General features: G+C 45.1%; 1 protein-coding gene across 3 annotated transcripts; it reads right to left on the reverse strand.

Annotated features, from left to right (window-relative positions):
• Positions 1 to 1891: 1891 nt before the first annotated feature.
• On the reverse strand, positions 1892 to 23055 carry Hsbp1l1 (heat shock factor binding protein 1-like 1). Of its 3 annotated transcripts, none has more exons than XM_006526518.4 (5): positions 22970 to 23055; positions 9649 to 9874; positions 8402 to 8468; positions 6368 to 6462; positions 1892 to 3514 (listed from the first exon to the last, which is right to left on the reverse strand). In XM_006526518.4, exons 2-5 carry the CDS (start codon positions 9697 to 9699, stop codon positions 3509 to 3511), a joined length of 219 nt encoding a protein of 72 aa, XP_006526581.1. In that variant the 5' UTR covers positions 9700 to 9874; positions 22970 to 23055; the 3' UTR covers positions 1892 to 3508. The 3 variants fall into 3 exon arrangements, with proteins under 3 accessions (XP_006526581.1, XP_006526580.1, NP_001129653.1); NM_001136181.1 differs by lacking the exon at positions 22970 to 23055 and adding an exon at positions 19997 to 20055 and having other exon boundaries at positions 2704 to 3514; XM_006526517.4 differs by lacking the exon at positions 22970 to 23055 and having other exon boundaries at positions 9649 to 10778.
• Positions 23056 to 27915: the final 4860 nt, after the last annotated feature.

Raw genomic sequence — 27915 nt, forward strand, 5'->3', positions numbered from 1 at the left:
GAGAGCAGGGTGGCAGGCAGTGTCTGTTTCCACATCGTTCCTCTCGCTCTTTGCCTGCTTGGACTCTCAGAACAGAGTGAACAGACTAAACAGTGGAAGCGTGTTTTCTCAGTTCTGGAAGAACGAGTCCAAAGTCCGGAGAGAGTTGAGCTTCATGTCACTGGCTTGCGGAGCACAGCGTCCTCGTGGGCTTTCCTTACTGTGCACACAGAGAAAGAGCCAACTTTGTGCCTCTTATGAGGACGCCAGGCCTACTGGATCAGGGGCCTGCCCTTGTGACCTCATTAACCCTTAATTACTTCCTTAGAGACCTTCTTTCCAAACACAGCTGCCCTGGGTCTGTGTATAAACACAGCAGCTGGGGTGTGTAAACATTCAGACACAGATACGGAAGTTATGCTCCTGGTTGGCTCTCTCAGTGACTGACCATCCTCCCTGGTGCTCCCAGGCTGCTTAACAGTGCCTTGATCACCTATTCCAGCCTTGATGCAACTGAAGCCAGCCGTGGTTCTCTCTCTGTACCTGGAGAGTCATCTCCAAACTTTCCAGGATGCCCCTTAGGCAAAACCCAGGAATTACTCAAGATGAAGACTAAACCGAGAGGGGTCAGAAGGAGAACACCATCAAGTTTGCAGAGATATACAAAGTAGCCAGTGTATACAAGCAGAGAGGCAACCTCTTGCAGCACTCACTATTCAGAAGCCACACCAGGCACAGACCAGAGAAAGTAGTCCAGTGACTGTTGCATAGCACTGAGTCGTTGGTCCAGAGGCCCACGTTCCAACTGGTGAGCCCAGTACAGCAAACAGCAAGATACAGAAAGCTGTGGGCTGCCTGTGCAGCCTTTGAGCATTCATGACAGACCTGACACATGGTGTTCCTGCTGTCCATTTTGGAGCCCTGAGGGTGGACACCCCTGCCTGCTCTGGACCCACAAAGAAGGCATGACAGATACAACACAGAGCAAGGCACAACCTGAGGTTAAAGTATGGGGCAATCCCTTGGTGGTGGGTGGGTAATCCCATCTCAAAATTAATTTTTCAACTGATTAAAAACATAATTGTTTTTTTTGTTTTTGTTTGTTTGTTTGCTTTGGAGACTAACCCTGTAACCCTGGCTGGCTTAGAACTCACTAAGACCAGGCCACTTAAACTCACAGAGACCTGCCTGCCTCTGTCTCCTAAGTGCTAGGATTAAAGGCAGCCCCCACAGGTCCTTAATTTTAAATTAAACCCCAAGGCGGGGTTCAGAAAGTAAGCTGGACGGACAAATGTACAGAGGCTCGTGGAAGGCCAGTGAGGACTCGTTTCTGGGACAATGGATATGTAAACTCTGTGAGGGGTTCGTTTGTTCACTTTTGTTTGCTCTTGGTTTTGAGAACTGGCATCTGTTACAGTGCCAAGGCTGGCCTCAAACTCATGATCTCCCTGCCTCTGCGTCCCTGTCACAGAGATTGCAGGCATGCGCCACTGACTGCCTGGTTTCTGTGATGCTGGTGCTGATGCTGATGCTGATGCTGATGCTGGTGCTGATGAATCTCAGGTCTGTATGACTCATTTCAAACATCCCCTGTGACTCTGCTAAAATTACAGTTATGACTAAGACACTTTGAAATTTAGCACCCAGTCAGATATCACCGACGTTATTTCAAACCACCAAGACCATCAGACATGAATGATCCCATCTAAGGCGCACGTTTTAAGATCAGAAGACGCCCACCGTCACTGGGAGCATTGGGTGGCACTTCCTTCCTTAGGTGTGTTTGGTGGGATGCTGGGGATTGAGTGAAGCTTCTGGCTTGCTGAAGGTTGTTGGGTAATTTCTCACAATGACGTTATTAATAATGCATTGAAATCAAGTAATGATCACAGTGTCCAAGAACTAGCAAACCTTCAGAAGCCTGGATGTTTATTGCCATATACTGGAATATTAGGCAGCCGCTTGGGGGCGATGTGTGGAATTTTCGCAAGGAACAACGTTGTGGTAGATAAAGAAAATAGGCTATTAAATTATAGGGAACAAAACTGAATCTATTAAACTCCATAGGACAAGTGTCATCGGAACCAATTAGAGGTAGAATTGGGGTGACTTTAACTTTCTATTATGTAGGAATACCTTTTAATAAACAAAAGACCCTTTAGATGACAACAGCTATTTTACACTGGTTTGAGTAACTATTCGAAAGGCTAAGAAGCCATCGAATTATCTTGACCTGATTCTGTCCTGCAGTGATTCCTTGGTGGGGTGAATTTCACCCCAAGGCACAGGGAAACTCTCTGGGGGGGGGGAGCATCTGCCCCCAAGGTGAGAGATGAAACAGTCTGGTTGCTATGGAGCCGCTTGCTTTTCTAGTTCCTATGTGCTGAGTTGGCTCAGCTCTGAGGTTGTCAGTTGGTAGAACAGTTGCCCTTGGGTTTTCTTAGCCTGGTTATGATAAGTTGAGTCTTGGAGGTAGGAGTGACTGGCAGGAGGGAGCTACAGTAGTTATTGGAAAATGGATACAAATGAGACGATCGAGATGGCTCCGCAGCTTAAGAGCATTGATCTTCCTAATGGCCTGGATTAGATTCCCAGCAGCCACATGGGCACTAACAACCAACTTTTACTCCAGTTTCATGAGATCCAACACCCTCTTCTGGCTTCTCAAATACGGCACACAGATGCACTGGCATACATGCAAGCAAAACCTCCATACACATAAGGTTTTTTTAAAAAATAAAAAATGTATTAGCAGGCTCATATGCTTAGAAGAACATTGGCCAGGTGGTGGTGGCACACATCTTTGATGCCATCACTCAGGAAGCAGAGAGAGGCATATAGGCATAGGTGGGGGGAGGTGGGGAGAAAGAAAGAAAATCCTGAAACTGGGAGAATGGGGAGGGAAGGATATGAGAGTAGTAGGGGAAGGGTGAGAATGTGATAAAATAGTACCGTGTGAAAAATACAAAATACAAAAAATAAAAATAACTAAAAGCACCTACATCAGAAGGCTATGACCGTTTTTAAAGCCAAGTAGAAATTTAATTTGGACTAGGTATGAACTAATAGAGTGAGTGCATTCTTCCGTGATTTGCAATAATTTGTCCTTTTTCACAAGTCTCGTCATTGGTAAGTAGTCACCTTGTGGATTATGTTATTATTTTATTGCTTTTCTTTTCATTTTGTTTGTTTTGCTAGACAGGGTTTCTCTGTGTAGCCCTGGCTGTCCTGGAACTCCCTCTGTAGGCCAGACTGGCTGCATGCCTCTGCCACCCAAGTGCTGGGGTTGAAGGCATGTGCCATTATGGCCCAGCTTTGTTCTTCATTTGTTAAAGTGAATTTTAGTTTTCAGTGGGTTAGGGTATAGCTCGTTGGTAGCCACTTGCCTATAGTTTAGGCCCTGGGTTTAATTTTAAGTGTCCAAAAAAAATTTAAATGAACATCAAAATTCATACTGCATAGATTATTATTACTCAGACGTATGGTGTAGTTTTTGTTTTAGCAATCCCACGTGACTCGTTTAACATCTTCAGGTCTGAAAGAGAATTTTGAAAGAGATTAGTTTATTTACACCCCTTATATTACCGATCAATTAATGTTCAGTTAAATAAATTCAATTGAAATTTCCAATAAAATTCCATAATTACCAGGAATTGTTAAACATTTATATAGAGGCAAAATCCAGTACAGAGAGATTCTTAAATGATGGATTTTGCTTTCTTCATTCAGGTAAGAGTCACAGTGTATCCAGAGCTCCGATTGCATGAACAGCATGCACTTTCAGGCGATGGAGCAGCAGCAGGTCCCCAGGGTCTGGCACTATGACTGACCACTCACTGTCCTCTGGTGGGAAGGGGACAGGACCTTCTAGACAACATTCTGCATTTACTGCATGCAGAAGAGACTGTGCAGATAAAACATGACTCCATCAAATATAAGGGTTTTTAGTAAGGGTATAAGATGTCTCCCCAATAGTTGCCAGATTTTTAATATGAAGCCCCCAGCCAAGAGAGAGCACAAACCGGGGCAAGTATTCTAATTATGTAGGTCTTTAATCTGGAAGATTTTTAACAGTGTTTAAATAAACATTAAAAAAGGTCTAAGCCGGACCCTAATATAGCTGTCTCTTGTGAGACTATGCCGGGGCCTAGCAAACACAGAAGTGGATGCTCACAGTCAGCTATAGGATGGATCACAGGGCCCCCAATGGAGGAGCTAGAGAAAGTACCCAAGGAGCTGGGGGGATCTGCAACCCTATAGGTGGAACAACATTATGAACTAACCAGTACCCCGGAGCTCTTGACTCTAGCTGCATATGTATCAGAAGATAGTCTAGTCCTCCATCAGTGGAAAGAGAGGCCCATTGGTCGTGCAAACTTTATATGCCTCAGTACAGGGGAACGCCAGGGCCAAGAAGTGTGAGTGGGTGGGTGGGGTAGTGGGTGGGGGAGGGTGTGGGGGACTTTTGGGATAGCATTAGAAATGTAAATGAAATAAATACCTAATTAAAAAAAAGGTCTAAGCCAAGTTGCCTTTGGCGACTGCGTATGGCAGAAACAAATATCTGACAACTACTTAACCACTCAGTGTGACATCTAAGCCTACTCTAGTCCATTTTTAAATAAATCAAGGGGACACAGAAGCCAGAGCTTGGGGAGTTCACCCCACTGGGTGACTGTCAGAGTAACACTCAAGCCAGTGTATCATGGAGACCAGGCCTGCCTGTTCCTGCTGTCATCCAGTTGTCCTGGTCTCAAAAGATGACAGCGTAGGGAACGAGAGGGTGGGAGGTTTGTAGCCCACAGGGCCTGGAGACACCTGGGTGACTGGGACATGTTTGATAGAACTTTTAGAAGTAAATCTACATGTTCTGCCTACAGTCAGAAGTTTTATTTTTATTTTGTCATTTTGAGATTTGGGAATGGGACCTCCCTATGTTGTCTGTGCTTGTTTCTCCAGTGCTTTGAAAGCTGGTGATTTGGATATCCATACGTCATCAGTAGGCGACCCAGCTCTGATTTAACTGCATATGTAGGGGTAATTTGCCATAAATTGATTGTGAGAAAGAAGTTTTAAAAAAAGGTATTTAAACTGCACAATGCGCATGGGAGGGTATGGAGGCAGCAACTGGAAGTTCGGGGAGGGGGGGTGAATAGAAGACAGTAGAATGTCACATGTGTATAGCAGCATCATAATGGGGCCAGGGGGGTGACTCAGGGTGAAGGCACTTGCTACCCAGCCTGATGACCTGAGTCAGCTTCCTAGTGCCACATGGTAGAAGAGAAGCAGCCCCCACAGGTTGTTTGCCCTCTCATCTCTGGCACATGTGCTCACATACATGCATGTACACATACATACACACACACACACATATGTTGGAACTAAAGAAATAAAATGTCATAATGCTAATGTATGCTAATATAAAAATGCTCAGGCAGAGCCGGGCGTGGTGGCACACGCCTTTAATCCCAGCACTCGGGAGGCAGAGGCAGTCCGGTTTCTGAGTTCAAGGCCAGCCTGGCCTACAAAGTGAGTTCCAGGACAGCCAGGGCTACACAGAGAAACCCTGTCTCAAAAAAACCAAACCAAAAACCAAAAACAAAAACTGCTCAGGCAGGAGAGATGGCTCAGCGGTTAAGAGCACTGACTGCTCTTCCCAAGGTCCTGAGTTCAATTCCCAGCAACCACATGGTGGCTCACAACCATCTGTAATGGGATTGTTTGCCTTCTTCTGGTGTGTCTGAAGACAGCTACAGTGTGCACTCATACAAATAAGATAAATGAATTTAAAGAAAAAAAACTATTTAAAAAATGCTCATTGAGACCTAATATGTAGTCAGAAGACCATGTCATAACACGCCTAAGTATTTTATAAGATGTGCCTCTATGTATGACACATGGGTATATAATATACACAGTCTAAACCTAAACCAGGATTTATTTGTTCCTTGAGACTGAAATTCCATAGAAAGGGAATGCTTCCATGACAGATGCTGAGTGTCTTCCTCTGGGGTGCTCATGGGATGGAATAGGGCTCAATATGTTGCCATCAAACAACATATTTCATTATTTAAATGTTCTGACAAATGTAACGGTTGGCCACCGTCCCAGCCTTTCTTTCATTATAATTTATACTGTGGCTGAAAACTGACTTAAGGAGTAAAGATGAAAAATACTTTACTAAAATCTGATTTTTAGATGAGAGTTTTCATTTGAATTATGTATGTTTTCAGGAACCATGACCGTGCTTTAGCTGTCAAAAAGCACCTGGAAGCATTTCTCATTGGTACCAAAGGCTTTTCACTTAGTAATCAGGGATGGCAATTCACTAGGGAAAACAGAAGGGGAAACACCCGAAAGGCACTGCCTTATCGACGGCCGGCCTTACCGCTGGTTCTTTGATAGAATTCTCGATCCCGGCCTGAGTCATGAGGTCATCCACGTTTCTCTGTAAGTCCTCGATGCGACTTCCCATCTCTTCCAGTACAAAGTCAAGGAGAATGCCTATGTGGTCCAGCGAGCCCAGCTCGTGGAGAAATTCTGCTTCAGTTTGTGCCTGCCCTGCCCAGGCCCCTGGACACGTGGGCTAGAAGCTTTCACACTGAGGGAGTACGGCTGCCCTGAGTCGGCTATAACCTTCCCTCAGCTTTTCTTAGCACGTTGTCCTTAACCTTCAGCTGTGGACCAAGTTTGAAAACATCTCTCCTTGCTGCAAATAGGCTCAAGGACCTGAGTCTAGTAAAAAAAAATTTTTTTTCCTAAATCTGAGTTTATATACAATGGAATAAGCTCTGTTTAAGATAACTTTCTCATGGTTTAATTAAAAAAATATTTAGTTTGTGTGGTGTGAAAATGTGTGTGTGTGGTAAGTATGTGTGTATATGTGTTTGTGTGTGTATGCATTTGTGTGTATGCATTTGTGTGTGTGGTTTTGTATGTGTGTTTGTCTATGTGTATGCATTTGTGTGTGTGGTGAGTGTGTGTGTATGTGTTTGTGTTGTGTATGTTTGTATGTGTTTGTGTGTGTGTATATATGTGTTTGTGTGTATATGTGTTTGTGTGTGTGGGGGGGTGTATGTATGTGTTTGTGGGTGTGTGTATTTGTTTGTGTGTATATGTATGTGTTTGTGTGTGTGCATGTGTTTGTGTGTGTGGGTGTGTGTATTTGTGTGTGTATATGTATGTGTTTGTGTGTGTGCATGTGTTTGTGTGTGTGGGTGTATTTGTTTGTGTGTGTATATGTATGTGTTGTGTGTGTGCATTTGTTTGTGTGTGTATATGTATGTGTTTGTGGGTGTGCATGTGTTTGTGTGTGTGGGTGTGTGTATTTGTTTGTGTGTGTATATGTATGTGCTTGTGGGTGTGCATGTGTTTGTGTGTGTGTGGGGGTATGTACGTGTTTGTGTGTGGGGGTGTATGTATGTATACAATGTGTATGTATACAATGACGCAGGTTTGAGGTCAGGTGACAACACTCTGCAGGCTGTTCTCTCCCTTCAGCATGGGCCCCATGGCCTGAACTAAGTCTCAGGCAGCAAGCATCCTTACAAGCTGAGTCATCTCCACTTGATTTATTATTTAAGACTTATTTTACTGTGTAAGTGTTTTCCCTGGGTGTATTTATATTCACCACAAACATGCCCGGTGCCTGAGGAGACCAAAGTGGATATGGGATCCCTTGAGCGTGGGTTCTGGGAAGCAAACCTGGTCTCTCTGCAAGGGCAGCAAACGCTCCTAGCTGCTGGGCATCTCTCCAGCCCCTTCCTATGATTTTTCTGAAAAGTGAATTTAATGATGTAAAACGAAACAAAACAAAACCCTTAGATTGGGCAAGAGTTGGGGCAATTTAACCTAGAGTTACACGAACTGTAAAATCTAATTTATTTCAAATTTTTATGAAATAACTATATTCTAATGAACTCACAAGTAAAGACATCACACAGTCACCCACTGCCCAGTCCCCCTGGCCATTCTAAATATAGAGAAGTTCACTGACATGTAGAGTTTGGGACTGAACATTTATATTCTAATTGTTTGATTTCATTTTTCTGTGACACAAGACTGAATTGCTTGTTCTGGTCAAAATGAAGTGTGGCGAACCACACCCTTCCTGGCTGGAGACCATCAGCTCTGCTCTCTAAAGTTCCCGATGGCCATGGAGTCTGTGTGGCAGACCAGACTAGTTCAGTTAGGCTTGCAGGGCAGCCCCTCAGCCTGGGTGGCACATTTGCTCCCTGAGCTGAGTACAAGCCGCTCAGATGCCTGATACTTAATGCATCCAGATGCCACAGAGAAGCGCCGATGTAAATCCTGGGAGACCACGTATAAACTGCCATACACTAATGGCAGAGAACAGGAAGCTACCCCACAGCGATCAACAACCAACGGCTTTAGGGTGTTCGGTAAGAAGAGGAAAGGATATTTCTGAGGTTTAATGTTGTAGTCAGAGCTTGGAAATGTTCTTCAACCTCTAGAAGTAGATTCTCAGCCTGAAAAGTGAATCTTAGGTAAGTAACTAAATAAATAAGGTATTTACTATTAGTATAGGACATTGTAAATACATACCGTGGACTAACCTAAACAAATACACCCATTAACTTTGTTGTTGCGTATTGAGACAGGGTCTCCCTATGTAGCCCTGACTGGACTGGAACTCACTGCATGAACCCAGCTGGCCTCCAGCTTGCGTTGATTTCCTTTTGCCTTGCAGTGTTGGGAATATAAGTATTGCCCACCGCGCCGTGGGGCACCTGAATTTTTTTATTTTTATTTTATTTATTTATTTATTTATTGGCAACGTCTGGAACTCAGATCTGCCCACCTCTATTCTGGAGCTCTGGGATTACAAGCAGTTACATCCCTAGGAACAAATTGCCCCTCTATGATGGACATATCTAAAGAATGGGCAAAGCTGTAAACTCCACTATCAACGCAGGAAGCAGTCACCCTGTCGCTACAGTCCAAGGCGTATCAAAGGCCCGTGGACCCTTTGTATTCGCTTTGGCTGTTTAATAGCACACGGCACAAACCATACAGAAATGCCACTGTGGTGACTGCAAGGCTTCGGTTTGATACTTTATGGTCTACACATCTTAAGTGAGTAATCTTTGTCCCAAGCCTGCGGTGCCCATACAGATGGAAGCGCAAATCCTCGAACCCGGACCCTACGCTCCTCTGTGCAGGTTCCCTGCGGCAGTGGGCCGTTCAGAAGAAGAATGTAGACGATGTAGACTCTAACAGATTCTTTTAAACGTACGACCTGCCAGGGTAACAGACTTACTGGCCTTGACGGGGGTTGTAGAATATATCAGGCAGGGAAGGAATGGGCGGCGCTTGGGCTTTAGGAAGAAAAGGAGGGGTGGGCGGGATCTAGGACATGGGGCGGGATTTGGAGGAAGGGAAAGACGCTCCCAGATGGACACCTGACTAGGGACGTGGGATAGAACTGGAGGGGGGGAGGGTGAGGGGGGAAGCGGATGAGCCAGGTATGGGACAAAGGTCCAGGCTCTGTAGGAACAAGTTGCATCCCCAGCTGCCCAGCGTCCGCCATCACGACTTTGGCTCAGGACTTTAGTTTCCTAGCATCCCCACGGCTGCGGCCACGATCCCTTCCAGTACCCTAAAACCGGCGACCTTGGTCCTCAGAGCCCTAGGGCACGCGTCACTCACCGCGTTCTGCAGCAAGTCCCCACAGGGAACTTCCGGCGTCCGGGTGTCCATCCACACCAGCTTAACAGTCCGGGGTCCTGGGTCTTAGGTGGACCCAGCAAGTGTCGCGCTTAGAGCTGGCCACGGGTAAACCCAGAGAGCGAGCGCGGGGGCAGGTGCGCACCAGACCAGCAGCAGCTGGCCAATCCGGCTTTGCTGGGTGTTTTCATCCTTCAGAGTAGGTGACCTGGGAGGAACCCTGTGGGTAGTTATTCAAATGTGCCGCGGCGCAATAAACACGACTGGATAGTGAGCACCCCGGGCCACTTCTGAATGCACAGCGCAAATGCATTAAGCACACCCACCCTGTCCCTCCATCACTAGAGCTTCTGTCTCACACCAACAGTCAACTGTCCATCACTGTAAGTGACTCTCCTGTCTTGCTCTTTGGACCCCAAATCCTAGCTTTTGTCTAGGAACAAACTTTTCTACGATGTGTCTCCTCTTACTGGGACCCCACAGCTGCCAGCAGCCGACGGCACACCAAACTGGGCAACTGGATCAGAGTTACAGTAAATTTGTCATTTCTGAAGACCTAAGGATGTGTGTCAGCTTCAGAGCCGAGTGTCTTTAACTGCTCAATGCTCAGACACCAAGACTGAGCTGGTTTCGCTGTGGGAAACAAGATCTCAGGGTCCCTTTCCATTTTAGATCTGAGCTGTGGCTCATAGGTCACCTTGTGGTGGATTTCCCAGGACCACGATTTTATCAGGTTGCTTTTTTTGTTTACACATCTGCACGTTTTGGGCTGAAGGCTGACGACTGTGACTATTTAGGTCACTGCAGTACCTCGAGAGCCTGGCCCAGAGATAGCGCATTGAGCCACCTGCTCTGCAACTCTGTTTAAACAGATGGGGGCAGGGCAGCTGAAGAGATGGTTCTTTGGGCCTTGCTGGTTTTGCAGAGGACGAGGGTTTGGTTCCCAGAACCCCTCATGGCTCCTCAATAACTCCAGTTCCAGGAGATCTAAGGCCTTCTTCCGGCCTCCATGAGCACTGCATGTACATTGTGTGCTTGAGAGCATAAAGCATTCCTACACATGGAAAAAAAAAAGTTAAAACTTAAACAGAACACTGGGGCTGGAGAGATGGCTCAGTGGTTAAGAGCAGCGGCTGCTCTTCCAAAGGTCATGAGTTCAAATCCCAGCAACCACATGGTGGCTCACAACCATCTGTAATGAGATCTGACTCCCTCTTCTGGTGCTGTCTGAAGACAGCTACAATGTACTTAGATATAATAATAAATAAATCTTTAAAACAGAACAAAACAAAAAATAACAGAACACGGCCTTACAAGCAAAGGCTCCCAACACCACTACTCACGAGGACCCATGATAAGCCCCTGCTTCACACCCCTGGGGATGCCAGGAGGAAGGGCAATCGTTTGTCCCCTTTGGAAAATACAGGTAAACAGTATCGTCACATGACTACATTCCACTCCTAGGTGTGTGCAAGAAACAGCAGCATACACCCACACGGAGATGTGCACACCCTTTACAGCAGTACTCAGTCATCGAAGCATTCAAGGAGGAAACAACCAGATAGACAGACAGACAGACAGACAGACAGACAGACGGGAGGTATGTGCACATGTGACTGCTATGCCTCGACAGAAGGAGTGTAATACTGATACATACAACAAAGTGAACTTCAAAGACATCAAAGGAAGGAAGCTGTCTTAGTGTTTCATTGCTGCGAAGAGATACCATGACCAAGGCAACTCTTATAAAGGTTAACATTTATTTATTTGTTTATTTTTAAAATATTTCTTTATTCTTTGACAGTTTCACACATTATATCTTTTTAAGCACTCCTCTTTTTTCCTAAAGGTTTGTTTATTTATTTTATGTACATGAGAATACTGTAGCTGTCTTCAGACACACCAGAAGAGGGCATTGGATCAGATTACAGATGGTTTTGAGCCACCATGTGGTTGCTGGGATTTGAACTCAGGACCTCTGGAAGAGCAGTCAGTGCTTTTAACTGCTGGGCCATCTCTCCAACCCCAAAGGCTAACATTTAATTGGGGTTGGCTTACAGTGTCAGAGGCTCAGTCCATGCTCATCATGTTGGGAAACATGGCAGCGGCAGCGTGTAGGCAGACATGGTGCTGGAGTAGCCAAGAGTTCTACTTGTTGATCCACAGGCAGCCAGGAGACTCTCCTCTACCCTGAGTGGAGCCTGAGCACAAGACCTCAAAGTCCACCCCTACAGTAACACACTTTCTCCAACAAGGCCACACCTCCTAATAGTGCCACTTCCCATGGGCCAAGCACATTCAAACCATCACAGAAGGCTGCCTATTGAATAAATCCATTATAAGAAACATCAGGAACTGACTGAGGTTGCCACACAGGCAATACCTAAGTGGTTGCTACAATAGAAGGAAAAGCTGGGGGGTGGGGGGAATGTGCTTCATAGGTAAGGGGCTCCTTCTTTGGGACAAGTTCTCTGATGTCAGATTGCTGCCATGGCTGCACAACCTGTATATATACAGTAAAAACCATTGAGTGAGTTACTTTGAGTGAATTTTATAGTATGTGAATTATATATCAAAGGGTTTAAATGATAGATTTTGAAAGTATGGACATTTTGCCTTTTGGGTCTGTGGTGGTTTGAGTAAGAATGACCTCCATAGGATAGACTCACATATTTGATTGAATGCTTAGTCACCAGGGAGTAGAACTCTTTAAAAGGATTAGAAGGATTAGTAGGTGTGGCCTTGTTGGAGGCAGTGTGTCACTGGGGGTGAACTTTGAAGTTTTAAAAGACTGTGCCAGCCTCCCCCCACCTCCCTCCCTATCTCTCCCACCCCTCTGTGTGTGTGTGTCTGTGTGTGTGTATGTGTCTCTGTGTGTGTGTATGTGTCTCTGTGTGTGTCTGTGTGTGTGTGTATGTGTCTCTGTGTGTCTCTGTGTGTGTGTCTGTGTGTGTGTTTGTGTGTGTGTGTCTGTGTGTGTGTTTGTGTGTGTGTGTGTCTGTGTGTGTGTGTGTGTGTCTGTATGTGTGTCTGTGTGTGTGTGTGTCTCTGTATGTGTGTCTGTGTGTGTGTGTGTGTGTCTCCTCGCGGATCAGATCAGGATGTTCCTCTCAGCTACTTCTCCAAAGCCATGTGTGCCACCACCGCGGTGGGGACACCATGATAATGGACTAACCCTCTGAAACTGTAAGCAAGCCCCCATTAAATGTTCACATATTATGCCAATTAATGTAAGAAAGAGGGTTTAACAAGGGCCTCTGGGAAGCTACTGAGCGTGGACTCAGCTGAGGGAGGCAGAGTTTTTTCTTGTGCCTTTCCTCCTCCTTCGGGCCTGTATCTGGATCAAATAATGTATGCCCTTCATGGTTATCTTGGACCAGAGCAGCCAGTGAGGATGGAAGCCAGGTGCTGGAATGATACCAATAAGAAATAGGAGCCTGGAGGTCATAGTGCCACTTCACAGCAATGGAACGGTGACTAAGGCATGGTTCTTTATATGTCTTTCTGAGCGTTTCTTTCTCTGAGAAGGACTGAGGCAGAAACTGTTGTGACTAGAACTGCTCGAACTCTGAGAGCAGGAAGGGGTGTGAGAACTAGCCCTGCAAGGCCTGCAGACAGACAGCCTCTACGGTCAGCCTGTGCAGCAGCGCCTGACTTCTGGCAGACAGCTGTGAGGAGAGTAGGTGAGAAAAGGCTGTGGCCTCCCACAGGAGAGTCTAATCCAGGGTGTCCTATCAGGAGCATACCGAAGCTTCAAAGCCCAGGACGCACTTGAGTCAGTTTAAGGAGGAAAGGGAAATATTTCAGGAGAGATAAGGCCAAGGCTTTGGCAGGTCTGGCTTCAACTAGCTGGCCTGGCTTCAGTCTATCACAGCCCAGAACACAAGGTCTTCCAGTTGCCTAAAATACACGAGGCTGTTTCACAATGGTGTTGTCTCTTGCTTGAGCCTTATCAAGTTACAGAATGGTGTTTCTGACATCCATTGCCAGCATAGTCAGCCTCAAGGAGGACATCAGAGAGCTGGTAGACACCATGAGACAGATTCTGTTTGATCCAAGCAGCGACAGGGGCTTGGTGTGTCTCAAGCTAATGCCTGCATACATCCTTCACATAGTTTGCTTTTCAAATTGGGGTTCCACCAGAGACTCAGCAGGTCAGGTAGACAAGATGTCTGTTCCCTGGGGGGTTCTGTTGGAGAAAGCTTAGGACCACCCCTTAGGAAGCCTGACAGGCTTTCCCAAGAGTGGAGTAAGAGCCCAGGGACAAGGGGTGGGGGGTGTCCATGACCCCTCTCTAAATCTTAAAGTGCAAAACAGAGAAGTCACCAGCCGAGAGAAACAACCGTGCAATCGTGAAATATTCCAGAGGAAGTTTCCAGAAGTAGAACCTTCGCAGAGAAGGGCAATGTTCTTGATGTGCTCGGAGTGGGATAGAGACAGTTCTTAGGGTCAAGGGTTCAAGACCCAGGGTTAAAGCAGTGTGTCTAGGTGCAGCTCCCAACCTCCTTGCCTGATCAGCTGCTGAACCACACGCAGAGCCCTGCTGTCCCCCCGCCGCCCCCCCCCCCGTGTGTGTGTATGAGAGAGAGACAGACAGACAGAGAGAGAGAGACAGAGAGAGAGAGACCGAGACAAACAGTCCTCAGGCTTACTGGGAGTCAAGGAAGGATGGATGGAAGCGCCCTCAGTTTACCTGAGGAGCTCAGAGATCTGGGTCAGGCATGAGCCCCCCAGAGCATCAAGCCCTCCGTGCCCCTGCAGAAAAGATAGCCATGCCAGAGACTACCGCACAGGCAAGGCTCTCATTCTATGTGGAAAAGATCAGCGCTCTGAGACCACGGAAGGCCCCACCCATACATGTGACACGATGTGGACACTATGCATGTGCCTGAGGAAACTCGCATTCGGAACCCTGGACGGGGTGACATAACAGAGGCGCGACGCCTGGGTGACTTACCTTAAAGAGCACAAATTAATCTCCTTTGTCACAAAAGTGCCACTTTCCCTAGCTGTATCTCTAGATGCATGGGGGAAAATATCTAACTCAAAATAGATCAAAGAGCTAGGCATAATAGCTGAAACTGTAAACCTTTAAAATATATGCAGAAGGGGGGACATGACATTAGATTTAGCATTGGTTTCTTGGATACGAAGCGGAAAGGATCTAGGTTCATAATACAGTAGATCATGTGGTTTTGTTTGCTGAACAGTAGTCTTCATCTTGACTGCATAGATTTTAAGTTTAATTAACACTAAAGCAAAACCTACTCCATGACATTTCCTGTTGTTTCTTTTAAAAGTCTTATTTTCCAGCCAGGCAGTGGTGGTTCTGCCCTTTAATTCCAGCATTCCAGAGGCAGAGGCAAGTGGATCTCTGTGAGCCCAAGGCCAGCCTGTTCTACAGATCAAGGTTCAGGACAGTCAGGGCAACACAGAGAAACCCTGTCTCGAAAAACCCAACCCAAATGAAAATAAAATCTTGGTTTCCTGCTTGCTTTGTTTGGGGCAAATGCAGCTAGAAAGCTGCACCGCTGGAGAAATGAGGACCTGAGATGGAGAAGTAGCTGCTCCAGGGCTCACCTGCCCTCTGAGAACAAGCTGAGGATGTCCCTACGTGACTATGTCTAGAGGTGTCTCACGACCTACTCAGGGACATTCACCTATCCAGTTATAGCAAAGAGAAGTAAACCAGCTATCATAGACACCACATGTGAGTATCAGTGACACCATGTCAGATTGTGAGCACCACAGAAGGGATGTGAGCACCACATGGGGGATGTGAGCACCACAGGGGGGATGTGAGCACCACAGGGGGGATGTGAGCACCACAGGGGGATGTGAGCACCACAGGGGGGATGTGAGCACCACAGGGGGGATGTGAGCACCACAGGGGAGATGTGAGCACCACAGGGGGGATGTGAGCACCACAGGGGGATGTGAGCACCACAGGGGGAATGTGAGCACCACAGGGAGATGTGAGCACCACAGGGGGATGTGAGCACCACAGGGGGAATGTGAGCACCACAGGGAGATGTGAGCACCACAGGGGGATGTGAGCACCACAGGGGGGATGTGAGCACCACAGGGGGGATGTGAGCACCACAGGGGGGATGTGAGCACCACAGGGAGATGTGAGCACCACAGGGGGATGTGAGCACCACATAGTTCTCATCTCCACTTCCCATGAAACACCAAGGACCACACTAGTGGCTAAGGAGGACAAAAGCTAATGACCACTTCCATTGTAGGAGTAGCTCCTACACTCTGTGATCCACAACAAGCCATCCTGATTTATCTCAGAGACACCGCTCTTTTGAGAATACATTCTATGTCTAGACCTACCAACCACAGAGAAGAAACTACTGAGAGATTACACTGGAGTTAACTGGAATTAAACACACCACTACATGTAAACTGATACATTCTTTTTTTTTTTTTTTTTTTTTTTTTTGGTTTTGGTTTTGTTTTTTCGAGACAGGGTTTCTCTGTATAGCCCTGGCTGTCCTGGAACTCACTGTGTAGACCAGGCTGGCCTCCAACTCAGAAATCCGCCTGCCTCTGCCTCCGGAGTGCTGGGATTAAAGGCGTGCACCACCACGCCTGGCAAACTGATACTTTCAAGACACATGATAAAGAGAAGTTTACTGGGGCTGGGGAGATAGCTCAGTGCTTAGGAATGGCTAGAGGACCAGAGTTTGATTTTTAGCATTATGTCAGACAGATTGCCACTACTTGTAAGTCTATCTTTAAGGGATTCGGCATTCTCTCTGGCCTCCATGGGCACTACATGCATACATACGCTCATACACACAGACACATAAAAATAAAACGCATTTTTAATACACACACCTAGAGAGAAAGGGAGGGAGTGAGGGGGGAAGGGAGAGTCAGAGGCTGGGAGCTCCTTACATAGAAGGCCCTACCATAAAAATGAATGGAAGAGGTGTCCACCCCAACAGATCACCACAGAAACACAATAAACATCGAAACATCAGGACACCTACAGCTCACAATTCTATAGTAATAGACCCCAAAGACATTAAACTGATTGAATGCAAGATAAAGACTTCCAAAGGTTGTGTGTGGTGATGCATAACTAATCCCAGCACTTGGGAGACAGAGGCAGAAGGAAGGCAAACTCAAGGTTCACTTGGTCTTTGTATAGTGAAGAATAATGAAACACTGTAAAAGGAAGCTGACAAAGACACCACAAGGTGGAAAGCAGCCAGCTAGTGTTTATAAGACTGGAAGAATTAATATTGTTCAAGTGTCCACACTACCAAAAACAGGCTGCAGATTCAATGCAATCCACTCCTTTTTACAAAAATCCCAGTTTATATAGAAAGACAAGAAACCTTCAATAGAAAAAAGTAATCTTGAGAAAAAGAGTAATTCTGAAAGTATAACTGCGGAAGGGGAGGGGAGGGGAGGGGAGGGGAGGGGAGGGTGATGATACAAGCCCAATGTGTTGGCACACACCATTAATTCCATCACTTGCAGGCATCCACAGATCTCTGAGAGTTTGAGGCCAGCCTGGTCTATAGAGTGAGTTTCAGGACAGACAAGACTATGTAAAAGGGTATGTAAAAAGACCCTGTCTCAAAACAAACGAACGAACAAACAAACAAGGATAATAAAATAGAAGACACCGACATCAACCCATGTAGCCAACTGCCGTTCAGTTCCTGACAGGGTTATCAGACATATAATCTGGACAAGCTCTCCTTCGACAAGAGATACCATGTGTGGAAGATTGAGTCTATTTGCTTATTTCTCATGCTATTTCAAACATCAAAATGGATCAAAAGATTATTCATGTACGAACTAAAATTTCAGTGTTTATAAGAAAACAAGAAACATTTCAAGCCAGACAGTGGTAGTGTATGCCTACAGTCCAAGTACTCAGGAGGCAGAGGCAGAGGCAGGTGGTTCTCTGTGAGTTCAAGGCTAGCCTGGATTAAAGAGAAAGTCCAGGTCCACTCAGAGACCCTGTATCAAACAAAATATAACAAAACAAAACAAAACAAAACAAAACAAAACACCTAAAACCCCCAAAAACCACCACCAAAACAACAACAAAACTCAAACAAAAAGGAAAAAAAAAAAAGAGACATTTTAAGATGCAGGTACAGGCGAGGATTTCTTTAAAGGGATTCCAATAGCCCAGGGAATAATTCAAGAAATGACAAAGGGGTGGAGGTGGGGTGTTGGAGACATGGCTCAGCGGTTAAGAGCACTGACTGCTCTTCTAGAGTCCCCGAGTTCAATTCCCAGCAACCACATGGTGGCTTACAACCATCTGTAATGGGATCAGATATCCTCTTCTGCTGTGTCTGAAGACAGCTACAGTGTACTCACATGCATAAAATAAATAAATAAATCTTAAAAAAAAAAAGAAATGACAAAGGGAATTGTGTAAAAATTGGAAGGGAACCAATGAGCAGAAGAAAAGACAGACCCCAGAGAGGGGTGGAAATTCCAATAGAAATTTAATGTCCCAAATATATAAATAACTAAACTTATTTCAAAATCAAGTAACTCAACCAATAAAGGGCAAATGACCTGAATAGATTCTCCTCAAAAGAGTAAGGAGAAAAAGCAATAAACAGGATCCAGCTATACCACTTCTGGTTATCCATCAAAAGGAAGCAAAGCTATCACGCAAAAGAGATGTTTACACGTCTGGGTTTATTTTGGATACTCACGATAGCCAAGAGGGAATCAGCCCAGGTCCTAGGTGTGTCTGTGCACACAATGGAATTTATTTAGCCTTGAAGAAGAATGGAGCCTCTTATTTGCAGGAAGTGGGAGCTAGAGGCCAGCATGCTGAGCAAAAGAAACCAGACACACAAGGACAAACACAGTGTGCTTCCTCTCATACTTAGAACCCCAGAAATGTCGAAGGCCAGCCTCAAAACCACGGGGTAAAACCAAGGAGCGTGGAGTTGGTAAAAAGTTACTCAGCAGACTTCGTCTGAGGGAGCAAAACTTAGTTCTCTGGGGCCAGTGAGAAAGGGGAAAAGATAATCACACAGACACACACTCACACATACAGACACACACACAGACACACACACACACACAGTGGATGAAGCAAGTTCCAACAACTTCACACATCCAGCTATACCACTATACCACACACACACACAGACAGACAGACAGACAGACAGACTTATATACACATTCACATTCACACATTTTTGGTGGAGGGAGTAAACTCTGAAGACCTGGCTCCAATCTCGTATTTTTTCCCTTAGCCCTTTTATACCCTCTAAGGCAAAGTTTTCCATGTAAGAAGAAAACCACGTCATAGCCACAAGTTACATAGGCTTTAAAAACAATCACCACCAAACATAGTCTTCAGAAACAGATTAAAATCGTTACACAAAAGGAAATTACAACAGGATTATTGATTTCATATTCTGCTTTTGAAACTTACACCTAACTTTACATTCCTCATCTATCTTTCTCTCCACAAGTTCATTGTAAGCCCCAAAGCAATATTTCTCTCATTATAAAAAGCCAAGTTGGTAGTAGCCAGTTTTTCCCTATGCTCATCTGACAACAACCTGTATTTACTAAGGAACAGGTCATCAATCTTACGTCTTATTCATGAAGTCTTGATCAGCTAACCTGACTGATCACCCATCTTCTGACCTTATATTCACAATGGAATCACCTTCTCTTTCTTCAGGACCTGCCTTTTCATGGTGCACACCAAAACCTATGACCACATCCCTGGATCACAAGATCAAGGAACTCGGGCCCAACCTCGAGCGAATGTTTCCTTTGATCATTTACTTGACCCAAGCCTATTTTTCTTGCTGGTACAATTATGTGCTTATAACACATGAAAGTTGACTGTATTCCTTTTCTAACCTGTGAAGCCCCGAGTATCCCATGAGGAAGGATACATTCTATTCTTGATTCTAACTTCAAACTTTCTATCAAAGACCCTAACTTCCTCCAAACTTTTAGAATCAAACTAGCTTTCTAAAACTACATAAATCAAATCAGGAATTCCATAAAATCATTAATACATCTAACCAGTATTTTTTCAAGAACGTTCATTTTCATGTTGATCTGCAGGAAACTTGCCCGACAGAGTAGGCTATCACTCAGGGTAGAATCATACCAGGCTATAGGCACTGAGGTTCTCCCCATGCTCAATCATGCCATGCCACATAGATGAGGGGTATAGTAACAACAAACACGAGAAGGAACATCAGAAGCAAGAAGCGATCCTGGGACAAAGGCCCTGGGGTCGCGCCTCTCCAGGATACACCCATTGCAGCTGAGCAACATGGTAGGCCGTCTCCAGGAAACTCACCTGCCCCCTGCAGCTCTTCCTGCATGGTGTCTGCTACAGAAAAGATGGCTTGTGAGTATGAGGGACTGGGAAGGATTGGAAAAGAGGAGAGGCAGGGTCACTGTTCTCTACATAAATCATGGAAATGTTATGGATCCATTTGTATCATGCACATTAATAAAAAAGGAAACCTCCTAGCTTGCTTGTGACTCAACAAATATGATTCTGTTGGATATCTGGGGATTAATAAATGACCTTGCAAATGGACATTAAATATTAAAGGACATTTAAGTGCACTGTAGAGAGACAGGAACCAAACACCATTTCTCTAGGGTGAAGATAGATGATCTCAAGAAAATAGTCTTCAAGACTGAAGTTCCTGTATGCAAGTAAAGATGCAAACCACTGCCCAGGATAACAAGGAGTTAATTCTATTTTTTTTTTCCAAGTTCTTTGTCAGACTTATTAAGGCCATTGTCTTATTGTATAGTAAGACAGGAATTTTTCAGTTTCTGGTGTTTAGCTGTTGCCCTAATTTTTAGTCTTGTATTTATCTATTTATCAAGATTACATATTAATAAAGACATAATAAAATATCTGAAAGCTTTAGCCTTATACATTTAAACATTTTTTTAAAAGATTTATTTATGTATTATATGTAAGTACACTGTAGCTGTCCTCAGACACTCCAGAAGAGGGCATCAGATTTCGTTATGGGTGGTTATCAGCCACCATGTGGTTGCTGGGATTTGAACTCAGGACCTTCGGAAGAGCAGTCGGCTCTCTTAACCACTGAGCCATCTCACCAGCCCCCACATTTAAACATTTTTAAAAGCTGGGTTTTTTTCCTTATAATGCATTCAATTTATTTTTTTATTGGATATTTTCTTTATTTACTTTTCAAATGTTATCCCCTTTCCCGGTTTCCCCCCTCCCGGAAACCCCCATTCCATCCCTCCTCCCCCTGCTTCTATGAGGGTGCTCCTCCACCTACCTTCTATTCCCACCTCCTCACCCTTGATTCCCCTACACTGGGGCATCTGTCGAGCCTTCATAGGACCAAGGGCCTCTCCTCCCATTGATGCCCGACAAGGCCATCCTCTGCTACATATGCAGCTGGAGCCATGGGTCCCTCCATGTGTACTCCTTGATTGGTAGCTTAGTCCCTGGGAGCTCTGGGGGTGGGGGTCTGGTTGGTTGATATTTTTGTTCTTCCTATGGGGTTGCAAACCCCTTCATCGAGGAGCTAATTCTAAATTAGAAAACACATTTCACTTGGGTAGGTAAGTGCTTCATACAACCAAGGCAGGAAGAAGCAGAGAGGGGGTGCCCTCTGGCAAACCCAGCTGCTACCTTGCCCTCTGGACCTCAGAAAGGGTTCCAGTTCCAGGGCTTGGTAACAGACTACAGCTGCCTCCAGGCCGCTGGACGCTCACTCACTCCCCCGTCGGTGACATATTCAGGAGACTCTCAGGCAACCTTAAACATGTTACTGGCAATTCTTTAAGAATTTTATATACTAGACTTTGATCATTCATTCTCCTCTCCAGCTCCTACCACAGTCTCCCCCACATTTTTACCTACCCAACTTCACGTTATCTCTCAAAAGAAAGGAAGGAAGGAGGAAGGGAAGGAAGAAGAAACGTACAGAGTTGGGTTTGTGTTGGCCGACTGTTCCTGGGCATGGGGCGTGCACTGGAGTATAAGTATGGTTGATATTCCAGTGTCGCTTTGCTGAAGAAAACTGACTTTCCCTTGCCCAGTAGCTATCAAATGACAAGGGCTCCTTGGAAAGGGGCGGGACTTCCTGCCCACTTCCCTTCTCGGTCCTGGCATTTTGTCTATCTTGGGTTTATGAAGGCCTTCTGCATGCTGTCACAGTCTAAGTTCATATGTGGGTCAGCCCTCCAGTGTCAGGAAAATACTGCTTCCTGGAAGTCCTTCACCACACCTAGCCCTTACCTCTTCCCCATAGATCTCTGAGCCTCGAGGGGAGCATATAATGTAGAGAACCCATCTGGGGCAGAACATTTCTATTCTGTGCATGCACCCGTTGTGAGTTTCTGTGTTAACTGGGATCTACCTCCTGACCTAAGGTTTTATATAGCAATATGTCACTAGAAATCATTTTATACCATGTTCTTGAAGCATAGTCGTTCTCAACCTCCCTAATGCTGCCACCATTTAACACAGTTCCTCATGTTGTGGTGACCCCCAACCATAAAATTATTTCTATTGCTACTTCATAACTGTAATCTTGCCAGTCTTATGAATCATAATGCGAGTATCTGGGTTCTCCAATGGTCTTAGGTGATCCCTGTGAGGAGGTCATTTGATCTCCATAGAAGTCGCAACTCATAGGTTGAGAACCACTGTGAATGTACCAGACTAATAGTAGTAGTTGTTTTTCCCCCTAAGGTTCATGACCTATCTAGTCTCAGATTCTTGACCTCATTAACAGTGTTAGGCATGGGTTCCGTCCCATTGAGTAGGCTTTAAATCCAACCAAAACATGATTGGCTACTGGGCCAACACATTATTATGAAAAATATCTTTTACATTCTAAAAGCCAACCTTGAGGTCACAGTAGACTGCTAGTCTACTCTGTCATTAGCAGGTTCTTTAATCTGCTGTCTTAGGGTCTTCTATTAAAGAGACACCATGACACAGCAACTCTTATAAAGGAAAGGGTTTAACTGTGGCTGGCTTACAGTTCAGAGGTTTAGTCCACTATCAGCAAGGTGGTACGCAGGCAGACACAGTACTTAAGGGAGGCTGAGTGTTCTACATCTAGCAGAAAGTGACTGTGATACACTGGCCAGGCTTGAGCTTCTGAGAACTCAAAACCCACTCCCAGTGACACACCTGCTCTAGCAAAGCCACACCTCCTCCAAACAGGCCACGCCTCCTAATAGCACCACTACCTATGAGCCTGAGGCCATTTTATTCAAACCACCATACCTCCCCTTAAGAGAAAAAAATGTAACAACCAACCTCACTTGTCCTGGGTTTCTCGTGGAATCAGCATTCAAAACTTAAGCTGAAGAATAGCTTTAACCTTTTGTTCGTTTTGTTTTTCAAGACAGGTTTGTTTTTTCAAGACAGGGTCTCTTCATGTTGCTCTCCGGGTACCCTGGATCTCACTATGTAGATAAAGCTGGCCTCGAACTCACAGAGAGATCCTGCCTCTTCCTCTTAAGTGTTGGGATTAAAGGCATGTGCCACCACACCCAGCTTTAATCTTAGATTATGTTCTTCGTGTTCTTCATCCACCATGTCCTGAACCCAGAGTAAGGCATGTGTGTATGAATGTGTCGCAGTGACAGGAATGTTGTTAAGCCAGTAAGATAAAAGCAACCTAATACAGTAAACATTCCACCACAACTGCCGGAAACAGCACACAGATGACATTTACAGGGCTGGCTGTAAGAGTTTGCTATCTGGGTCAGTTGGAGTCAGTAAAGTTCCATTCCTTGTAAAACCCTGTTAAGGACTTCCCATAAGTGAGCTAGAGAGATGGCGCAGTGATTAAGAGCACTGACTGCTCCTCCAGAGGACCCAGGCTGAATTCCTAACGCCTACATGGTGACTAAGAACTGTCTGTAACTTCCAGTTTCAAGGGGATCCAGGACCCTTGTCTGGACTCCTCAGGCATTGCTCATACATGGTTCATAGACATACATGCAGGCAAAACACCCGTGCACTTATAAAATAAAAATAAATAAAACTAAAAAATGTTTCTGCAAAGCATCTCTTATTCCTTCACAATGTAATTCTTCCTTCCTTCCTTCCTTCCTTCCTTTTTTTCTTTCTTTCTTTCTTTCTTTCTTTCTTTCTTTCTTTCTTTCTTTCTTTTCTTTCTCTCTTTCTTTTCTTTCTTTCTTTCCTTCCTTCTTTCTTTCTTTGTTTCTTTGTTTCTTTCTTTCTTTTCTTTCCCTCTCTCTTTCTTTTTTTCCCTTTCTTTTTTTTTTTTTTTTGATTGGATATTTTCTTTATTTACATTTCAAATGCTTTCCCCTTTCCAGGTCTCCCCTTCAGAATCGCCCTATCCCATCCTCCTTCCCCTGCCTCTATGAGGGTGCCTCCCCACCCACCTACTGCCATCCTCCCGCCCTGGCATTCCCCTACACTGAGGCATCGAACACCCTCAGGCCCAACGCCCTCTCCTTCCACTGATGTCCAACAAGGCCACATAGGCCAGCGCCATAGGTCGATCCATGTGTATTCTTTGATTGTTGGTCCAGTCTCCGGGGTGGGGGGGTGGGGGGGGCATGTCTAGCCTATTGACACTGTTGCTTCCTCCATGGGGCTGCAAAGCCCCTCAGCTCCTTCAGTCCCTTCTCCAACTCCTCCATCGGGGACCCCCAAACTCAGTCCAATGGTTGACTGCGAGCTTCTGCCTCTGTATTTGTCAGGCTCTGGCTGAACTTCTTCAGGAGACAGCCATATCAGGCTTCCATCAGCAAGCACTTCTAGGCATCCATCCATAATCATGTCCAGGTTTGGTGGCTGTATATAGGATGGATCTCCAGGTGGGGCAGTCTCTGGATGGTCTTTCCTTCAGTCTCTGGTCCACATTTTGTCTCCATATTTCCTCCTGTGAGTATTTTGTTCATCCTTCTAAAAAGCACTAAAGCATCCACACTTTGGTCTTCCTTCTTCTTAGGCTTCATATGGTCTGTGAATTGAATCTTGGGTATCCCGAACTTCTAGGCTAATATCTACTTATCAGTGAGTGCATACCTTGTTTGTTTCTTTGTGACTGAGTCACCTCACTCAGGATGATATTCTCAAGTTCCATCCATTTGCCTGCGAATTTCATGAAGTCATTGTTTTTAATAGCTGAGTAGCACTCCATTGTGTAAATGTACCACATTTTCTGTATTCATTCCACTGTCAAGGGACATCTGGGTTGTTTTCAGCTTCTGGTTATTATAAATATGACTGCTATGAACATAGTGGAGTATGTGTCCTTATTACATGTTGGAGCATCTTCTGGGTATATGCCCAGAAGTGGTATTGCTGGGTCCTCGGGTCTTACTATCTCCAATTTTCTGATTTCCAGAGTGGATGCAATCCACTTGCAATCCCACCAACAATGGAGGAGTGTTGCTCTTTGTCCACATCCTCACCAGCATCTGCTGTCACCTGAGTTTTTTTGTCTTAGGCATTCTGACTGGTGTGAGGTGGAATCTCAGGGTTGTTTTGATTTACAGTTCCCTGATGACTAAGGATGTTGAACATTTCTTTAGGTGTTTCTCAGCCCTTCAAGTTTCCTCAGTTGAGAATTCTGTTTAGCTCTGTTCCCCTCCCCCCCCCTTTAAGATTTATTATATGTAAGTATACTGTAGCTGTCTTCAGACACTACAGAGGGAGTCAGATCTTGTTATGGATGGTTGTGAGCCACCATGTTGTTTCTGGGATTTGAGCTCAGGACCTTCAGAAGAGCAATTGGTGCTCTTAACCGCTGAGCCATCTCTCTAGCCCCTGTCTCTCATTTTTTAATAGGGTCATTTTGGTTCTCTGGAGTCCAACTTCTTGAGTTCTTTGTATATATTGGATATTAGCCCTCTATCAGATGTAGGCTGGTAAAGATCTTCTCAATCTGTTGGTTGCCATTTTGTCCTATTGACAGTGTCCTTTGCCTTACAGAAGCTTTGCAATTTTATGAGGTCCCATTTGTCAATTCTTGATCTTAGAGCATAAACCATCCAATATCATTCTTATATATCGGGCAAAAGCCCTTTGTTATGGACACAGACTCAGAGAGTCACAAGACAGGATTCATGTGGGCCCAGAGCATGTGGGCCCAGAGTCCGGTTTATACAACAGTAGACAGGAGAGGGAGGGAAGACATGGGGAGAGAAGCGGAGAACTCAAATCTGGGCTTGCTCCCGGCCAAACTTCTCTAAAGACAAGCGCTCTGACTTCCCTTCATGCAGCACTGACGGAGGACTCACACATGCCTGAGCATGGCACACATGACAGACAGGTTCTGCCCTTTTACCCCTGTTCCCCTCCCTTGCCAAAAAAAAAAAAAAAAATTACATTCCTAAAGCTGGTCCCCAAGGACTATGCCCTTATTTGGCCACTGCCTCATTCCTGAGACAAAACACCAAGGTCCAGTAATCAGAATTCATTATTTGGTGAACCTGTCCAATCAGGACTCACCAAGTCACCCTAGCATAGGACACCCCCCCCCACAGCTCCCCTCCCCCCAGTCTCCCCTTGAAAACCTGACTCCTGTAGAAATACCCTCTCCTGTTTGTGCTTCTCTGGTCTCTTGCTTTGCTTGTTTAAGCTTTGCAGCTCCGTCCCCTCACTTGGTCCTCTGGGGTAATAAATCTTTGTACTGAGAATCTGGTGTCCAGGTAAGTCCTGTACTGATTCGGGCCAGAGAAGGGCTGACTTCCCTTTCAAACACTGATGAAAGTTGGATGCTGTAACACTCTTGTCGTTATAGCATAGCACCAGTGTGCGTGTCTGGCCTTGCAGGTGTTTATCATAGCTTGCAAGGTTCATAACACTATGAGTGCTAGCCAGTAGGGACGAAGCTTCCAACAGCTAGATTCTTTATGTCCTATGACACGAGTATGTGGTATCTTAGTGTTAGGTTCTGGAGGGTAACCAATAGTGTTGGCAATAGCCTTTAATGTTGGGGGAGGGTGTCTACAGGACCACATTGGCCAACAACTCAAAAAGAAATACCAACTTCCTGGCAATTAGAGTTTTATTTTGTAGTGTATAATGTCTAGTTGGGATATTGAACCACCATTATCCATTTAAGTTTTTATACATCTATACATTTTAGGAAGCTTCTATACTCCAGTAAGTCTCCACATGACTTTTCTTTTCTTTTCTTCTTTTAAAAAAAGATTTATTTATTTATTGTATTAGTACTCTGTTCCTGTCTTCAGACACACTAGAAGAGGGCATCAGATCTCATTACAGATGGTTGTGAGCCACCATGTGGTTGCTGGGAATTGAATTCAGGACCTCTGGAAGAGCAGTGGGTACTCTTAGCTGCTGAGCCACCTCTCCAGCCCTCTATATGACTTTTCAAAAGGCCTTTAGCGTTAGTTACCCTTCCCCATGTTTCCTCTTCCACCCTGCCCTCCCATCCTCTCCTGCTATCTCTCTCTCTGTGTATTATTGGAAATTATCACTCAAAGGTTCTGGAAGAGAACTCTTTTGGGGGGCAAATATTTGAGAGTGTAGATTTAAGCAATTTTTGTTTCTTTTCACTTATCTTAAAACAGTTGAAATATCTTCATAATGTATGCCTGTTTTATTTTTTTTTATTTTTTTATTTTTCAAGACAGGGCTTCTCAGGCTGGAGAGATGGCTCAGCGGTTAAGAGCACTGACTGCTCTTCCAGAGGTCCTGAGTTCAATTCCCAGCAACCACATGGTGGCTCACAACCATCTGTAATGGGATCCGATACACTCTCCTGGTGTGTGTCTGAAGACAGCTACAGTGTACTCATATAAATGAAAATAAATAAATCTTTTTTTTTTTTTTAAAGAAAAATCCTTAAAATCTGTTCTCTCTGGTGAAGACTCTTGCGATTGTTCTTAAAGGCTCCCTGGATGGTACCCAATCTTGAGTGGGCCCAGTTCAAGATGCTTAATGCAATCGCATCTGCAAAAACAAGACTTCTTCCCTCCACATACGATACCATGCACAACTAACTGTCAGAAATTAGGGAGAAGCACCATCTCTTGCACAGCTCTGTTGGCTTCCTTGGGAACACAGGGATTCTGGTGCTAGTGGAGTATCCGTGAAGGTCCTTGCACAACAGGTACTCTAGAGCCTAGACCAAGGCTCAGAACCCAGATCGGGTGATGTTAAAAAGCACCCACAGCTCTACAGACGGTAGCTCTCGCCTTACCAGAGAGTACCATAGTGTGCAGTACTGGACGGGAAAATGTAAGATTGTG

The sequence above is a fragment of the Mus musculus genome, chromosome 18 (assembly GCF_000001635.26).
Source record: "Mus musculus strain C57BL/6J chromosome 18, GRCm38.p6 C57BL/6J".
In the NCBI taxonomy this organism is placed as follows: Eukaryota; Metazoa; Chordata; class Mammalia; order Rodentia; family Muridae; genus Mus; species Mus musculus.

Excerpts from the sequence above, each read along its gene's own strand:
- Hsbp1l1 (XM_006526518.4), bottom strand. The coding sequence starts at position 9,699 with ATGGACACCCGGACGCCGGAAGTTCCCTGTGGGGACTTGCTGCAGAAC. Across the intron at positions 8,469-9,648 it reads GGGACTTGCTGCAGAACGCG|GCTGAGAATCTACTTCTAGA; the intron begins GTGAGTGACGCG and ends TTCACTTTTCAG. Across the intron at positions 6,463-8,401 it reads TACAACATTAAACCTCAGAA|TGGAAGAGATGGGAAGTCGC; the intron begins ATATCCTTTCCT and ends TTGACTTTGTAC.